Here is an 18,327-nt window from a genome sequence, read left to right as displayed (position 1 = left end):
TCATATTTTAATCAGATGGGATAAACCAGGGGGAAAAAAAAGGCTTGTATATAAATTGTTTTTAAAAGGACATGCATAGAAGTGAAAAAACATGCACCATTCATCCATGTTTTCATTTTCAGTTAGGAGAAACAGGCCCTTTATGCCCCAGACTACATTAATTTCTTGTCAAAATGAACAAAGTTTGCCAGCTACAGTTATGGCAAAATATTCAACCAATACCATACAGTATAATCATGTACTAGGCATTTTACAGACTTCCTCAAACTGCAAAATGTTCTATGGCCTATTCAAACATGAAACAAATGTTTACATTCTTCCTATTTCAAAACGCACATACAATTAGTTTAAATTACATTATACAATATCTGTTAAATAGGAACATTAAAGAACTTCAAGAAACAGCATATAAATATATACAAACTGACTTGAAATGGTGTGATTTTTTCCACTCTCCCTTGAAAGGAAAAAATAATTGCTACACCTAGTTTTGAAACGTAAAACAAAAATGTTTCTGTACCTAACATGTTTGTGTAATAAAACGTACGAGACAAATTTCTCTCTGCGCTTTAAAATAAAGGTTACATAGGTTATTTTTAAAAATGCATATCATGATGTAAGCAACGTGGTTGTTAAGTTTTGAGCTAGAATTCTGATGTATTACTGGTCACTCTCCAACCTTTGGTATTAAAAACAACCCATAATTATATGGCAGTGTAAAAAGCCAAAACATTTAACCCTAGAGCATTTTCATGTCTTCAGGTTAGAGCTAGGCACTGTGCCATCCGCCACACTGCTCCAAAGAACTTGGTGCAGCAATACTTGAAGCCATTGCGTCTGATGAAATAAGGCCACTTCTTCCTTCAGCTTTCCCCGATTACAAAACCAGTTCAAGGTCCTTATTTCTTAACAGTTGCACCAATCTGAACAGTCAAAAGACTGACTGCAGATGGGTCCTAGTCACAGTTGAAAATCTTGCAATCTTTGCCAGTTTTGCACGATATTGCAGTGCTCAATCTTCTGTGTCTAGCTGCACTCCCAGCATGGCATGAAGTTCCTCTGCCGTGTACCCCAGCAGGTTCTGTAGGTCACATACAAACCGGTACACGTAGCGTTTCCCTGATGTCTTGTGGATGATGTTCTTGTCATAATAATAGCGCAGGCCCCGGCTTAGTTTCTCATAGTTCATTTTTGGCTTGTTTTTCCTCCTTCCCCACCGTCGTGCCACCTTCAGCCCCAAAAGGGAAGGAAAAAAAGGCAAAAACAAACTAATTAAAGCATACTATCTTGGTTGCTAAATAAGTTTAATTTTTCCATTTATCATCATCTAACCAAGTCATTTTGATGGTTCAAATGCCATCAAATCAATGAGGATACTTGGGTGAGTAAGAGCTGAAGCCTTAATAAAGAAACAATCTCTGATTGAGTTGTTGGCCAGACTTTGATTAAAAGGAATAAGACCTAGGGTCTATGAACATGACACCAATAGACAGTGGATGGGTGCATGAGGCACCTTGCCACAAAAGGGGTTTAAAAAAAAAAAAAAAAGCTGTTAGTGCAAGAGGAGAGGTTAAGGTGAATTCTTCTCTCTCAAAGAAGAACCACCTCACCTGTGAGAGAGTAGTGTAAAGTGAAAGTTGAATTATGTGTAGTCAGTTAAGACCATATCCAAAGCTCACTGAAGGCAATGGGAGTCTTTTCATTGACTTCTGTAGGCCTTGGATCAGGCCCTTTAACTGCAGCAGAAAGTGATTCCATCATCCATTAGAGGGTTGGAGTTTATTCTGTTAAAACTAGTCATTAATTTCCAAGTTATCACAGCAGTCATTTGATGCATGTCTAAAAACAGACCTTTGCAGGCCTCAGTATTCTGTGCATCAGCCATGTTTCTCTCAATTCCCAGAGGTTTTTAATCAGTTAAATTACTTTATTTAAACAGTTAAGCGATGCTGTAAGTTAAACGTAAAGGCAGCATGCACAGTAAGGTTATAATACACTAAACTTTTACGTACACCTAGGTACTTGACTGATGCTCTTGAAGTCACCCAGACTGCACAGTAAAGCATTTACAGAGGCAGAGATGCCTGATCTTGTAAACACTTTGCCTTGAGGGGTGCCTTTCACTGATGTAGGATCAGGCCCTAGATTTTTATTAAAATCACAATTAGTCACATACCTCATCTGGGTCAGCAAGTTTAAACTCCCATCCATCTCCAGTCCAGCTAATAAATGACTGACAGGATTTGTCTGTTAGTAACTCCAGAAGGAATTGCCACAGTTGTATAGGTCCACTGCCTGTAAAAACCAAGAAGAGTAAAATTATTAACCATAACTAAGGGATACAGTAAGACACATACCATAATCCTAAGATTTATCTGATATAATTTTAAGATGTTTGGCTGAGGCAAAGAACGATGACTGTTTCTGTAACAGGAATCTGCTGAAGGATACATTATAATGAACTTTGTCCACTATTTTAATTCAAAGTAGTTATTCGAACCAAGCTTTGTTTCCCTCTCCCCCCCACCCCCATCCTTCATTCCTTTCTGCTGGCAGCTATATTTAAAACCTTAGGGTCCTAAACTAAAGTCCTTGCTCTGATGAAGCTTTCAGTGATGAGCATTTTGCCTGAGGAAGCACTCTAGGAATGAGTGCTTAGTGGGTGAGTCAGTGCTGGTGAACTCCTTGAACTGAATGAAGGTTTTGTCTGAGTTTCCCTCCTTTTTAGACAGAGGAGCGCTACCAAAAATAGAATGCATTCCAGGTTTTAATACAGTCTGTTTTTTTACTAGAACATTGCATTATTAGTGAATAAGTCATTCATGAACAAACGATGAGTAAGGAAGCGTGTACCTCTCAACCTCCCTTTATCAAAAATGGACATACACCCACACAAGGGATCAGAAATGTGAGAACAAGAGATATTGTGTGACATCACTTGCCTGTAAAGCCTGCTAGAATTGCTGCTGGTATAACTGGTTTCCCTTGCTCTACAGGATCACTTCTTTCTTGAATGTAATCTTTGAAAGACATTGTAGGTTTGTTCAGACATAGAGACTGGCTACAATCATCTTCAAAACTTTCATAAGAGGGAACACGTTGTACATCCACTAAAGATGATTGGCTGTTCCAGGACTGAAGTTGAGAATCTGTGCTTTCATAACTTTCTGTGCTGCTGTCACTGGATTCATGCTCTCTGGGCTTACCTTAAAAAAATTAAATAATGGTTGTTATTCACTTTTTTCTTAACGTGGTTTATACATACAAAAATAGAGTACACAGAGCATAGAGCCTTAAACTAATAATTAGCAAATGGATAAGGTAAATCTTACCAGAGTTATCTATCAGCAAGTTCAGATTGTTTGTGAAGTCATGGGTCATGGAGCAGTAGTTCACATTGACTGTCTCTAACTGAGCTTTGGGGAACATGGAAAATTCTTGATCTGGGCTGAGGAGATTTGGTCCTGCAAAAGTCTGACATAAGTCACTCAGGAGGCTGGCTTTGGGGTAGCTATGCATTTGCATACCATAAGGGGCCTGTTCTGTATTAAAACCTAAAGTGGGAAGGAGAGGGAGAAAAAAAAAAAGGAATGGATTAGTTATTCACTACAGTCCTTCTCATAAATGTAATACCTTCATGTAAGCAGAACAAAACCAAGTCAACCCTTCCACTGCAACACAGACATACAGTTATGCCACCAAAGAATATTGTTTAGCTGAAAACCTGACTGGGTATGAATGATAGGCTATGTGTCTAATCCAAAGTCTACTGAAGTGAGTTGAAGGACTCCAACTTACTGCACTATGGTTTGAACCAGGTTCTGTATCACACAACCTGTATCTGCTGTATGATTCACAGACTGCCAGTTGTGCACAGAGCTCTCTGTGGTTTCCCAGAATGACAGAACACAGTGCTGGGGAGGGGGCTAGGTGGTCCATAGCAGGATTCCTCTCTTGTTAACTGATCAGCAGATTAAGAGAAATGTGCTGAAAATACAACCTCATACATATAAACAGTATTTGGGAGTGCGGGGGGAGAAAGATGTCAGGAGAGGGCCACTGGTCCGTGATCTCCCTCCCTATTTACTCCATCTGCCCTCGGAGGCTCCATATTGCATCCACCTTCCTTCTACCAAAAAGGACCAAAATATGACTCCTGCTGGATCCCATCAGTGCTGCTTTTAGATTCAGCCTGGTAACTGTGGTAATGGCCAGTTTGTACTAAACACTTGATTTTTGGCAATTCATGGACCAAAAACAAAATCTGGGATTTCATAAATTTTCTCCACAAATCAAGACTTTTGATTAACCACAGCTTTCACATAGTCTTCTTTCCTCCTGGTTTTACTGACTCCAAGGATTTGTCTTAAGAAAATACCTAGTCTCATTATTTTCAGTGTTCAAACCAACTTGCAGAATTACAGTGTGTGATATCACATGCAGCATAAAGCCAAGAAAGTGATTTTAAATGTCAAGCAAATCAGGATACCTACTTAATGAGTTGTTATTGACCCAGTGTGGGACTGAGGTACGATGAGAGTTTTCAACATATTGGTCCTGTCTCTTCTCTTGACTGTCTGAAAACAGAACAAATATTCTTTTTACACATCTGACCAGGACATTATGGGGAACTTCAAAGTGACTGGAGGTATTTCTGATGGTTACATGAAGTTAGTCACCTGACATCAAACTTTCAAAGAAATAACTGCTAGTAGGGAAAATGTCATGCCCATGGAATTCTAATATTTAATCTGTCTAAAAATCTGCAACAAGGCCTGATCCTGCAAACACTTCAGCAATTGCTTAACTTCATGCACATGCGCAGTCTCACAATTCCCTTGACCTCAATGTGCACTTAAAAGTTTGTAGGATCTGGGCATTAGGTAAGTGTTTTACACACAGGACTAGAACAGTGAAGAGACCAAAAGCAAAACCACCAAAATCCAGCTAGACAAAAGAACACTCAACTTTCAAAGCTGTTTGTTTGACAAATGCTTAAATGAAAGACAGCTTATGATAACAATGGGAAAAGAAAAAAAAAAGTTTCCCCTTTTTCAATAATTATTTTGGCTCTCATTTTATCGGATATATGAGTGGGCAGATCCTTGCATCCATGTGAAGCCTCTCGACGAAATTTGTGCTCATCCCTCTTTTGTCTCAATGAAAGCACCCTCATGTCTCTCTGTCACTCCTACGTTCATTCACTGACTTATTCCAAAATACTGGTAAAAGTCACTAGTAACATGAATTGACCTAATTTGACTTTTGGTTACATATTTTTTTCAGATTTGAATTATATATTGCATCAGATCTACCATAATCTCATTTATATGAATGACCATTCCATATAAAACTGCTGCTGAGACAACTGCACAGTCTGGCAGTAATTGACAAGCTAGTGACAACTGATGATGATTGCCTTTTATGCTCTCCAGAAAATGATTTTTTTTAAAGATACCTTTGATAATGTTTAAAGATTTTAAATTCTCAGTTTTTTAGGCAATTACAAAACTACAACTTGGTGAAATACATCACAGTTGTGTTTGACAGGGTTGCTTTGTTAGCCAAAAAGGACTCCTGCTCTGTGATCCTATCTAGTTACCTTTTATCATCTGTTCCAGGTGTTCCCACAGAATGTCGCCTACATAATCAGGAGCTAGCTCCAAGAAACGTTCCTTGCCCAGGCTGCACAAGTCTTGGCCGTTCATGACAAACTGATGAAAGTTCACATTTGCCAAACTAAACTCCCTGGTAGCCCAGAAAAGCCACTGGCAAACCTGCTGTTCAGTCCACAGCCAAGGATCTGCAAATGGGGAGTGGGGGAAGAGAAGAAAAAGAGCATAACATTTAGAGGCAACTCTTGATAGCAGGGCCGGCTTTAGGACCTTTGGGGCCTGATTCGAATACCCGGTGGCGGTCCGGGTCTTCGGCGGCGGGGGGGTCCGCTCCGCGTCTTCCGCAGCACTGAAGGACCCCCCCGCCACCGAAATGCCACCGAAGACCCCAGAGCGGCCTCCCCTCCCGCCCGCCGCCGAAATGCCGCTAGAGCGGACCGCCACCGGGTGAGCCTAAGACGCGGGGCCCTCTTAGGTGTGGCCACGGGGCCCGATTCCGGGGCATCGGGGGAATCGGCCTAAAGCCGGCCCTGCTTGATAGTTACAGTCATAAGAACCTAAAATAAGTTTAGTTAAAAAGATATTGAGTGAGGGCTCATGTTTAAAAAGTTATCTAGGAGATCTAGTTCTGAAGCTCAAATATCAATGATTTATTCTTAATTTTAAGTCAGTGCTCTAAATTTTTCCTTCTATATTCTTTTAATCAGTGGATGAGCTCAGTTTACTTGCTCCTCTCTTATGTTGTCATCTAACCAATCAGCAAAATTTTTGCACTAAAAAGGTTATAAAAAGAAAGCACTTACTGTTTGGGATACCCAGACGACACTGTTCCTTTGCGAAGCCACTGAAAGTAGCTTTTAAGGCCTGACTCATCACAGCCTTACTGCATGGGGTTAAGAGAGGCAATTCACAGCTGTTTGACTCTAAAAGAATGAAGGGGGGGAGGGGAAAAGAGAGAAATATTAGCATTTAGGCTAATGAACCAGACAGACAACGGAGAATCCACTATGTTACTTAGGGCTTGGCTACACTGGCAATTCACAGTGCTGCACTTGCTGCGCTCATGGGTGTGAAAAACACACCCCCTGAGCGCAGTGAGTGCAGCGCTGTAAAGCGCCAGTGTAATCAGCACCTGCAGCGCTGCACGCTCGCTCGCAGCACTGCAAGCTATTCCCCTCGGAGAGGTGGAGTACATACAGCGCTGCGAGAGAGCTCTTGTAGCGCTGGTGGCACGACTACACTTGCGCTTCACAGCGCAGCCGCGGCAGCGCTGTGAATCCGCGAGTGTAGCCAAGGCCTTAAAGAGCAAGCAAAAGAAGCTTCCAACTATAAAACGGGACCAAATATGGCAAGCCTTATTTGTATGTAGTAGGTTAGTTCTATGCCAGCGTTTAAGATTTTGTTGTAGCTAACGATGCAGACTCAGATTGACTTTGGTAGTATGAAATATGCCTTTGTTATGTAGAGTCAATTATCTTTATTAGAAAATAAGAAGACTGCTGCTTCTTCTTTTCCTCCTCTATAATTTGAGAACCAAGTGACCGCTTGTCAACTCCAGATACCCTGCACTGAGCTTGAGAACTAAGTAACGGGCAGGGTAGCAGTGAGGAGTAGGCTTGTGGGTACATTTACCACTGCACTAGATTGAATGTCAGACCCACTCATGCACAGATCAGTCAATTGAATTTGTGGTGTTGTCATGCCTTATTCAATGATTAGACTGTAAAATATGTTTGGTCACAAGTTAGTTCCCAATGCCAAATTTATGTAACTGGCTGATGATCATGGTACTGAATTTTATGCAGCCATAAATTGCTATAAATTCATAATCTAGATAATCAACTCCTTAGTTAATGCTGCAACCAACTTCCATTCAAAGGAATAATTTAGCCCCCATCCTATCTTCTTTATTAGAAAGATTTGGCATGAAAATGTCCAGACTTCTTCTGGAGGTAAAGAGCATTTTCAAGAAAAGTTTGAAGAAAATTAGTCAATTTGTTTTTGCATTACATGTCATTAAAAAAAAAGTTAACTGGATTTGATATTCTGACTGGTGTCTAACATTTCCTCGGGTTCCCTCTAGCTTGGAACCAGGTTGTCACTACCTCTTCAAACTTTTAACTTTCCACAGATCTCTTTGAAAACGAGTGCACAGATTGTGGTTGACAAAGTTAAGTTGCACTCATGTTAATAAATCGCTACATCTAATAACGTTAGTGTCACAGGGAGAGTGTGCATACACGTGTGATAAACTGTCAGGCTTTAGGACTGTGCATGAATCTGCAAAGCTAATCTAGCTATCTATGGCCTGCAGTGAGCTCCACATGAGCAAGCAGGTCCCTCTGCACACACGTGGAGCTCACTGCAAGGTTGAATAAAAACTTGGGTGCAACACCCATCACCACTGTATCCGAGTAGCTTGGGAATAAGCCAGTCAGAGAGATCTGAGGTGAAGATAAATGGAGATCTTTTAGTGATTACAGTCCTGCTACAAGGATTTCAATGTGTTACTTAAGCAAAGTTTCTAAAGCTGCAAAATAAACCTGAGGGAAAAGGGGACCAAGGACCTTGCAGAGTTCTACATTTATACAAGTTCAGCAGGACTAAATAGAGCTCTAATATTCTGTCTTGACCCATTTTAAAAATACACCAACTTGAGTTATAGAAATGAACAAATAAAGGTAGGTAAAGATTATTAGTAATGTTAGTCTTAACAGATACACATATCCAAAGACCTCTTTAATTCTGCTCCAGTATGCCTAACTGGCCTTCTACAGACAACAGATCCTCTTATATTCACACACCCTACTTCAGTGAAGGTTTTCAGTAAGGGAAGCTGTAAGCTAGCAATAGAACTACTCATGTGAATCAACTTAAGAATGTATGTAAATGTCTCCAGGACTGAAGCCTTAACCTAATATTTAAAAAAGTCTTCTCTATTATTAAAGACTTATTGTTGCGCATAGTAGGTAACAGTGACAGAAACCTAGTTAGAGAACCCAGCACTTCCTATTTTGACTGATGTGGCTGATCAAACAAATACAAAAACAAACAATATTTACCATAAGAAATTGAATCAAACCCTGTTGGTACTTCTTGAACGGTTTGATCTTCATTTAATGAGGGAAAATATCCTGCAAACAAAGAGTTTGTGACATCAAAGACGTCAAATGCTGGTTGATGCTGCAAAACAGTTTAAGAAAAAGAATATTCAGTGTAAGTATTCTGCTAGAGCACTGCTAACAGCAACTGCAAAGAGGACGGGTTAAGTTAGTATCTGGAGATTATGTACATACAGTCTAATAATTATTAATGCAATGTTAAGGGTTGTATGGTTAAAATAAAATTAAGGTTCCAACACCAGTTGTAACTTTCTTGTGTGGCACATTCTGTATGTCCTATGGTAAACTTTTTTTTTTTTTTAAACAACATGAACAGTGGAATACTAAGCTACACATTTATATACAAAATAAGCTAATGCTATATTTATATACTGCAGATGAACTAATGTTTATGTTTCCTGTCCTTCTGGGCCAGACCCACAGATGGTGTAAATCAGAATAGATCACTGACTTCATTGGAGCTAACCTGGTTTACATAATCTGAGGATCTGGCCTTCTGATTTTTGACTGAGCAACTCTGATACACTAAAATGCCAAAGAGCTGTGTTTAACCTTTTCAAAGACAATGCTGCCTGTATTAAATTGTTAGAAGTTAAATCACCCCAATTAGGCTTTTATGGTTCTACCTCCATAGAGGTGAGAGGATCAAGTTCCCAGATGGTTATTGACTGGAGGCAGCGTTCTGCAAGACTGTGTTCGAAAAGCAGGCTGCTTTACAGTGTGTGTTTACAGTGTGACAGCTGCATCTGTAATTCAAAGATACTAGACTATTTTAAACTTGAGGAGATACAACGAAAAACTACAAACTTTAGTTATAGTAGGCACAACTAGCAGCTATTTTAACCTTTTCTATAACTGAAGTTTTATTCTAAACAGGTTTGTATCTAAATTTTAACTGATTGCTAAATTGTAAAGAGAGATTAGTATCATTTTTAGTCTTGTAATAGACTGCTAATGATAATGACTTCCTTAAGTGCTAATTATTATACTAGAAGGACTAGTGAATTATAACAAAATAATTGCCAATGTGAAGATGCAAGTAGGTTTACTTACATTTTTGGAAATATTTAATCTGAACCACATTACTGCAAGACTGTTTTACATGATTGATGAAGTAGAGTCTTTTCTTGGGTTTATTTTATTTTGTGGTTTAGGTTACCTGATTGTACCAACTACTGCATTTCACAAAAAGCAGCTTGTTAATCCTCAGCAGTCTCTAATGAGCCTTTGCTAGTTTAAACAAACGAACAAGAATAAGCAGGACTGGCTAGAATAGAATGTTTGAGGGGAAAAAGGAGAGTGATTTCTGATGAGCTAATAGTCACTTTTATTAAAGATTGCAAATATTTGTAGAAAATCTTGTCTATCATTCAAATTCTGAAGTGCTCTAGTTGGGAGGTGCTGTGTACATGCAACGTTATTACTGAATCTCCCAGGCCACATGCACCCCTTCTTAGTAAATATGTCTAAAAGTTACAAGCTTTTTCTACAAAAGTGAGCTGAATACGTTTATACTTAACATGCCAACTAGTCATGAAAAAGACTTGTAGCAACAAGCAGAGGCTATCACTAGAAATTCCCATTGATGAGATTTAAAAACAAAAAATGCCACACGCCAAACCTGTGGATACAATATTTGGAAAGCTACAGAACACAGCAGTGATACCCATGTGAGAGCATCTGCAGTAAAGGGGAGCCAGAGACTAAGGAAACACATACAATATCTGTTGATGGTTCCTATTTGCTTAGGCATCCACTTAAATGTTAATGTCAAGGTACAAATTTCTGTTGAGAATAAGCTAATGCTCCTCAGCATAACACAGATTTGCTCTCAATTGACTGTACTAACTTAAATTGTTTTTGCAGAATAGCATATAAAGTATCTGGTCTTTCCCTGAATTCACCATGGTTCCTTTCTGGAGTTTACAGCTTCTCTATTTTGGTGTATGGTGCTATTTTTGTTTTGTAAACTGGCAGGGCAGAAATTCAAGACAGAGTCTTCGGCTTGTCTGTAGTATTGAGGCTGGTTTTTATATCAAGTTGCTATGCATTTCAGTATGTAATTCATGGCAGCCTATGATCCACAGAAGGAAGAGGCTGGCATGAAGAAAAATCTAAAAGTCTTCCTTCTAATGGCTAATGTAGTCCAAAAATACACTAAGCTGACCAGCAGACTTAAAGTAATATTGTTCATACTAATTAAGACTGTTCATGTACATATGATAGCAATAAGAAAAGTCAGAGTAAAGATACTTGAAAGATTTGTTATCTGTGAAATAGTTAATAAAACCAGCTGGTCTGTTACTAAAAATGCTTTAAATGTTAATAGATAATAGTTCTGATTCACCATTTGTATCTAGAGAAAAGGCCAAGTTCTTTCAACATAATCTGGAAACTCCTGTATTTTGTGTAACTAAGTGACCCTTACAGTGACTCACTGGAAAAAAAGCAGTAGTATATGAATGAGTAGAAAGCATACTGTACCCTAGTCTCAAGTTTCAGAAATGAGAAATGTATTAGTTAATGTTTGAACATTGCTCTGAATAGGTAATAAAACCCCATATGGGATAACTCCTGCTCACCTTACTCAGTGTTTTAAACAAAGGCAAGCAAGCACTATGTGGTTTCATGGCAGTTATGTATAAATTTAGTAATACAGTGCAAAACTTGAAGCAAATCCAAAAAAATTGGAAACAACTATGCAGTGGTGGAATAGAGTTTTAAGGGCTGACATAAGATTGCGACAAATTTTAATCTATCTCCAATTTCCTTTGTGCCTGGTATAACTCCTGCATGGGAGAGTACTCAATTCAAAAATTTCACATAAAGCTTCCTATTATGCTCTATGAAATGAATATTTGGTTGGTTAGCAAAACAAATTATATAAGCAAGTTAAGGGGGAAAAAAAAACAAAAAACACATTTGCAACTGACTTTAAATGAGACTGATATATCATCTCTGAAACACTTGCATTTCTCATAGCTTTCTAGGCCAAAAAGTTTGACAGGTCTTTATTCAATTTGTCTTGATCACCACAATACAAGTGACCAATGCTGGTTACAGACCTTTCATGAATAATTACAAAAAATAATTAGCTACATGGATGCCCTTGCAGACAGTTACAAAAATGAAATATTTTAAATTCTGTTTTTTCTAACCTGTCCTTGATCTGTAAGTATCTTTCAAAGCAAGTCAAGACATTTGAACAACTGTTTCTTACAAATGAAACTGAATAGTTTTCATGCATTTTACTCTAGATTTTCATTTGGTAAATTTTCACATAACCACAGAGAACTTAATTTTCCTCATACTAGACTAATGCTTTTATATACACTGACAGCCTTGCATGAAGTTAAATCTAGAAAGACCATATCTAGGACCCAATTCTGCTGCCCTTACTTACACAATTCTGATTGATTGGAAATCAGAATCTGACTTTTCATCTTGCTTTCCAATCTTTAGGATGGGTTTGTCAAATGTATATTTTCCTCTTTAAACAGGGTGCTTTAAATGGCTAGGTATAAAGTGCTTGCTCCTTATCTTATAGAAGTAAGTGTCAACAAGAAGGAATCCAAATGTAATTAGCTTAGTCTCTCCTCAGCATGCATATGCATGTCTCTCACTAACATGAGAAATGTGTGCATGGAGTGGGAGATTAGGCCACTTGTTTTTAGCATCTCTCCTAGGAAAACTCACCTTGAGCATTCCTCTGTAGATGTTAGATACAGGAGCTACCTGATCCATGTTCTTGATTCCAAAGTCACTCATCTGAAATGAAAACAGAATGTATGAAAAACTTGTTCTTGCAGAAGGTAAGAGTCCATTAAAAGAAGCACCTTATCTACTCTATTGTAGAACATAAACTTGTAATACAACAAAATGCTTCATTCAGAGAATCCTCTGACAAGGCAATAATAAGAAAGCTTTCATCTTGAGTACTATGTCCTCAACACTGGGCGTGATTTACATGTTTTGAATTGGGATGAACTCCATCAAAATCATTAACATTAAAATGGTATGAGACATGTATATGTGAGAAGGATCAAGCTCTTAGTATACAAGTTTGAAGACTTCCTAGTGCCTAAGTTTGTTGAATTTAAGTTTACAAGCCTTTAGAAATTCTTTGCTTGCCAAGTATTTATTGCTTATCCATAGGTATCTTCAAGTTTTGGTCCCACTGCTTTAAGTGTTCATGCTTTGACTTTTGACTTTGTTTACTGGATTTTTACTAACCACCCACCCATAAATGACTTAAGACTGTCTTTCCAACTAGGGGTGTGGGGCTGCGTGTAAGATTTAGTGATTCCTCTTTGTTTTCACTCAAAATATTTTGGAACTAAATCTTGGTCATATGTATTTTGGGACAATCCAGAGTACACACAATCAAGTACTGAATACAGGTTGTTTATAATGTGAATTATTAGCCTGAGAAAATGTAGCTTCTGATAGATGGATACAAGTTTCAGTTATTTACTCTTTGACAATCAGTTAAATAAACAGTATTTGGAGACTAAGCAAAATAAGCAACAACCCATTATGAGCAGATGTAATTTCACAACACAACAGGGTTAGGTACTTTGGACACATCAGAAAGAACATGCAGTGAGACGAATCTCTGAAAAAGCTGACTGTGTCTGGATGGTAGATGTTCTAACTCTATTACCCCATTTTACATTCTCTCCCCTTTTATGGAAATCGCAACAGTCTATTCCAAAGACTGATCCGAGTATTTATTAAAGAAATAATCCCCAAAGTGTTACACTACCGTTTTGCACACTCACAACTTAAAATGTAACCAAGTTTGGTAAAAATATTTGTTTGGAGATCAACTGTCTGCCAAGTTTCTGCCTAAAATATCTTACTACAGTTATAAACTTAACATCTTAAGAGGGTTTGTAATATAATGGGACTGATAACAGACTTGCCTGCAGTAGCATAAAAATACTATCCTGTGGCCTATAATACAATGAACAGAATCGTGTGTGATTTTATGACTAGTTCTAAGTCTATGTTTGACAAAATAGTGAAATATTCATAATAGCTCACTCAGCAAGGGAGGCTCAAACAGAAGGCAGGAACGGAGGCTTATGGGCCTTGCTCTGGCTTATCATAAGGACAAACCACATTGAACATAAATAAATACTTTATCAGAATCCACTGAGACACTGTTCATTTAAAACTTTTCCTTTCACTTTGTCTTAGCACAATGCTGGCTTCTCCACCCTCCCAGAAAGTGTATAGAAATCAGTATTAGTCCGTAAATGCCATATCAGGAAAAGGTCAGCCCCACCATTCCCACATCAAAGCTGTAGTTATTAGAAAACTAAATTCTTTCTGCCCCTCTTAGTTACTTCTACATACATGTGTATAATAATAATAATAATAATAATAATAATAATAATAATAAAAAAAAATCAAGAACTCAAAAGAAACTAAGCAAAACAAATACAGTTTGCTGAAATGATACACATCCAAAGTATCTATATAAATAAACCAATAAAATCAGCCTCTTTTTCTCTTCTCCTTTCTCTGATCACTTAAAATCCTAAATATTTAAACTTAAAGGCTCATTTTGGTTTGTGTCAACTGTTCTTCCACATACAAAACTCGACTGAAAATAGAAAACTGCATTTGAGGCACAATACAGTCAGGTAGACTCCACCTAAATATGGCAAATGCTAATTGGTGTGATTTTGTGGAAATGAGAACACAAAATATCCCATCTCTATTATGAATGTGTTGGTAATGAATAGCCATCTCTATACCGTTCAGGTCATAAATTCACTCATCAAGTGTCCTCCATCCCTTCCCTGAAGATATTACAGTTTTAAATTAACAGCTTATCCTGCTAATCCTGTTGTTGCTCCTTTTCACAGTATAATGAATTTCGAAAGCTTTTTTTAAGTCTCTACGTTACTACTCTTTATATTTTAATGGTCTCTAGCTATGAGCCTCAACTTCTAGAGAATAGCTGCAATTTATGATGCAGAAATGCTTCTGTATAGGTTTTCAATAACCTTAATTTTTGGCCCATTGTTTATTGTGATTAGTCTGAAGATTTCAGGTGAAATCCTGGCCCCATTGCAGTCAATTGTAATCTTGCCAATGACTTCAGGAGGACCAGGATTTTACCTGTCATTTTTTTTTATTTGTCTCAGTAAGTGTTCACAATACTAGTAGTATTTTATTAAAATACTAGTATCACAGGCATTTCTTCTAGTATATTAAACTAGTCATTATTTCTCTATGCCAGTCTACTCACTTGCTATTTCAAGCACAATCACTTTTGCTTTTTGTCAGTATTGTATGTTTTGAAGGCAACTGGAAATAGATACTGTAGCACACAATTATGTGCCAAAATCCTCAATATTTATTTTCCTTTGATCAAATTCTTCAAGTACAATTTATATGACAAATGAAAGGATTATTCATAGTGTTACCAGTTTGGGTGATCTACCAATGAGGCAATGGTTTCCAGCTCTGTTATAGGGAACTCACTAGCATACTGGAAAATAAACTGGACTGAGTGTGTAATACAGATCTTTGCAATAGAGAGACTTAAAGTTGGAGTATTTCATTGGGATAGCGAATGTTGTTGTTTTAAGTTCTTAAAAAGGCACAATGTGATTGGGCCTCACTACCCACTCCTTCACTAAACACTGACAACTAATTCCTTGGCTACGAGCCTAACTATCAGAACACCTTTGTCAACACCTGTGCATGGCTGAGAGTGGGTGAACCTAAACAGACTCAACAGGATCAAGCAATTAACTAATACTTCTGAATGCTGATCAACTTCTTTCAGCAATAATCAGGTACTTCCTTTACCTAGAGGTAAGCCTGTACCTATACCAAAAGAAAAACTAAATCAGTGTTAATATTTGAGACCTAACTAATTAAGCAGCTAGTCTTCATAGGCTAGATCCATCAGTTCTTCCCAAGCAAGACTCCATCTGACTTCAAAGTGTTTTTATAATGGGCTTAAAAACAACAAACAACAACAACAACAACAAAAAACCCTAAAACCACACACCCAAGAAAGCTCTTAATTTCTAAGTTTAACTATTAGATTCCAGTTAGTAGTGATACTGCCTTAAATACATGATAGATGACTTGTCACGCAGTTGGCACACTTGCCCATAAAAAAGTAAGGTGTAGAAATCATGCAACTAGACCTTAAAAAACAAACAAACAAACACCAACACAACCTTTAAAACTAAAATAATAATAATTAAACCAAAACTTCTGAGGTATCTGCCTACCAACTCTTTGCCCTCAACACTCAGTCACATCCAAAGGACTTCGGTGAGTTCCAATGTTTAACCTACTGCTCAAACGTCCAGAGCATCAGAAACAATTTATAAAACAACTTTGAAGTATGTGCCACCTTCTTCCTACCACACTAGTAGAATAAAGGAGATCATCATAACCCAGCTATAGATTCCAAGAACTCACAATTCAGTGCAAGACCAGCCTGGCTAAAAGAACTGCTAAATATCTCTGACACCGGCAAGGCTGGGAAGAACCTCCCTGTAAGGGGGAAAACCTTCAAAAAAAAAAATCGATTTGCCCTCTCCGCTTGCCTCCAAATCGGCTCTCCCCCCTACTTAACCGGTGTCACCTGACTCGCCAATCTAAAATATAGCGATTCCCTTTGGGGCTTGTTTCTCGCTCCAAACCTAGGGAGGGGGCAGCAGCGGGGCTGGCTAAGGGAGCCGGGGGGCGAGGAAGGGTCGTTCCGCGCACAGGGCACTGCCCGCGCCGGAGTTCGAGGCACCTTCCTCCCTCCCGCAAAGTTTGGGCGCAGCTGCCCCGGGGCAGATCCCGAGCCCGCTGCGGTCCGGCGGTAACTCCAGGGGCGGCGGCCGAAGCTGGGGCTGTTCGGCTCTCGCTCCCAGCGGCTCCACACCCCATCGCTGGCAGACGCAGCGCAAGAGCGGGCAGCTTGAGACAAGAGGCACAGCGGAGCCACACGGCTGCCAAGCGCCCCCTTCCACGCCACCAGTCCCCTCCCCCTTCAAATCCATCGCACCCCCGTCCCCAGGGCCGCCCGGCTGAACCCTGCGCCTTACCTGGGCCGCCCAGAGCCGAGGTCCCGCAGGGAATGTCTCCAAACCCAGCGCTCGCTCCTGCTGCTCCCTCCTCCAAACGCCGCTGCCTCGCCTGGAGCCGAAATCGCCTTTGCGTGGTCAAGCCAGCCGCCCCCGCACTGAGCAGAGGGCTCGGCCGAGCAGGAGGCGCGCGGTCGCAGGCGTGGTGCGGTGCGGTGCGTGGGCGCTGCCAGTGCCGGTGTCTCCGAGTGCGCCGCGCTCCGCTCTGTGCCCTCCTCCGAGCCTTTCGCTGGCTCTTCAGCGGGCAGGAGAAGAGGGCGGAGCTCGCCTCCCTGCGGGCCCAGCCTCCCCGGCTTACATGAGGAGGCGGAAGAGCCGCTTCCTTTTCTTATCGCGGTTGTTGTCCTTTCGAGTCTGTCTGGGCTGCCAAGCAAACAGCCGCCACCCCCTCCCCCGCCGGGGTGTGAAGGGAGCCTGGGCTGGGGCGTTCACGGGCCCCCGCCTCTCTCCTCCGTCTGTTTGTTGTTTTCTTCCCTGAAGGGAGGGGGCCGGCCTGCCTTTGAGGAGTTTACATCACAAAAGAAGAGAGAGGGGGAAGAAATACCTGTATCCTCTGAGAGAGATGGGTGTGATTCTCTCCAAGAGTCCTCGGAAATTCTTCATCACGGATGATTTTTTTTTTAACCCAGAGTGGATGTTCTTCTAAAAGCTCTGCTCCAGGCATTATTCGGGGGGCGTTCTGTGGCCCCTGTTATACAGGAGGTCAGACTAGGTCAGTGATTTTCAACCAGTGCTTAATTTGTAATGAAAGAGGTGCCCAGGCTTACGCACTTAGGTGCTGGGGCTCAAACAATTTTTTTTTATCATCATAACTGATGCAGCAAGCCCAAAGGTGGCAGGCTATGAATTTCCAAGCCTAAAGGTGCCAGGACTCAACCCTGACACAAATTAAGTGTTGTTTTCAACCTTTTTTTCATTTGTGTATCCCTAAAAATTGTGAATGGAGGTGTGGACCCTTTTGAAAATATTAGACATGGCCCACGGACCCCTGAGGAATGTAACAGCTGTTCTATGGCAACGACAGCCTTTTGCGGACCCCTTACACATAGTCTGCGGGCCTCCAGGCGTTGAAAACCCCTGGGCTGGGTGATCATCCTGGTCAAGCCTGGCCTTGGAATCTGTGAAGCTAAGAACATCACAAGCATATAAAATATTTAGTTTTTAATTGAACCAAATGATGTGTCCACACTGTTGTAAGATGAGGTGTGTCAGGCTCTTGGGCACAGAGCAACATGAAAATAGTTCTTCAAGTCTGCCTTCCAGCCTGGACAGTATTGAGTGCCATGGTAGAGGATGTATCACGTTAAATTGATACTGGGTTTCCCCAGGGCCACTGTAACCTATGTAAATGGCTTTGTTGGGTATTTTCCATTTATCACTGTAGATACTTCTAAGGATGCAAAAGCACAAATGTTGTCATTCATTCCAAGCGCTCCATGCCTGTTTGTTATTTTTGATGGGGAAGTGGCCATGCCAAAT

General features: G+C 40.0%; 1 protein-coding gene across 1 annotated transcript; it reads right to left on the bottom strand.

Annotated features, from left to right (window-relative positions):
• Positions 1–759: 759 nt before the first annotated feature.
• On the bottom strand, positions 760–17,057 carry ETS2 (ETS proto-oncogene 2, transcription factor). The gene is made up of 10 exons (XM_034752893.1): positions 16,810–17,057; positions 12,434–12,505; positions 8,678–8,798; positions 6,419–6,538; positions 5,603–5,803; positions 4,494–4,577; positions 3,333–3,554; positions 2,943–3,206; positions 2,177–2,295; positions 760–1,228 (listed from the first exon to the last, which is right to left on the bottom strand). The coding sequence occupies exons 2-10, from the start codon at positions 12,503–12,505 to the stop codon at positions 1,013–1,015; spliced, it is 1,419 nt and encodes a 472-aa protein (XP_034608784.1). The 5' UTR covers positions 16,810–17,057; the 3' UTR covers positions 760–1,012.
• Positions 17,058–18,327: the final 1,270 nt, after the last annotated feature.

Source organism: Trachemys scripta, chromosome 1 (genome assembly GCF_013100865.1).
Source record: "Trachemys scripta elegans isolate TJP31775 chromosome 1, CAS_Tse_1.0, whole genome shotgun sequence".
In the NCBI taxonomy this organism is placed as follows: Eukaryota; Metazoa; Chordata; order Testudines; family Emydidae; genus Trachemys; species Trachemys scripta.
Note: the sequence above shows the minus strand (reverse complement) of the source record. Positions and strands in the feature narration are given on the sequence as shown.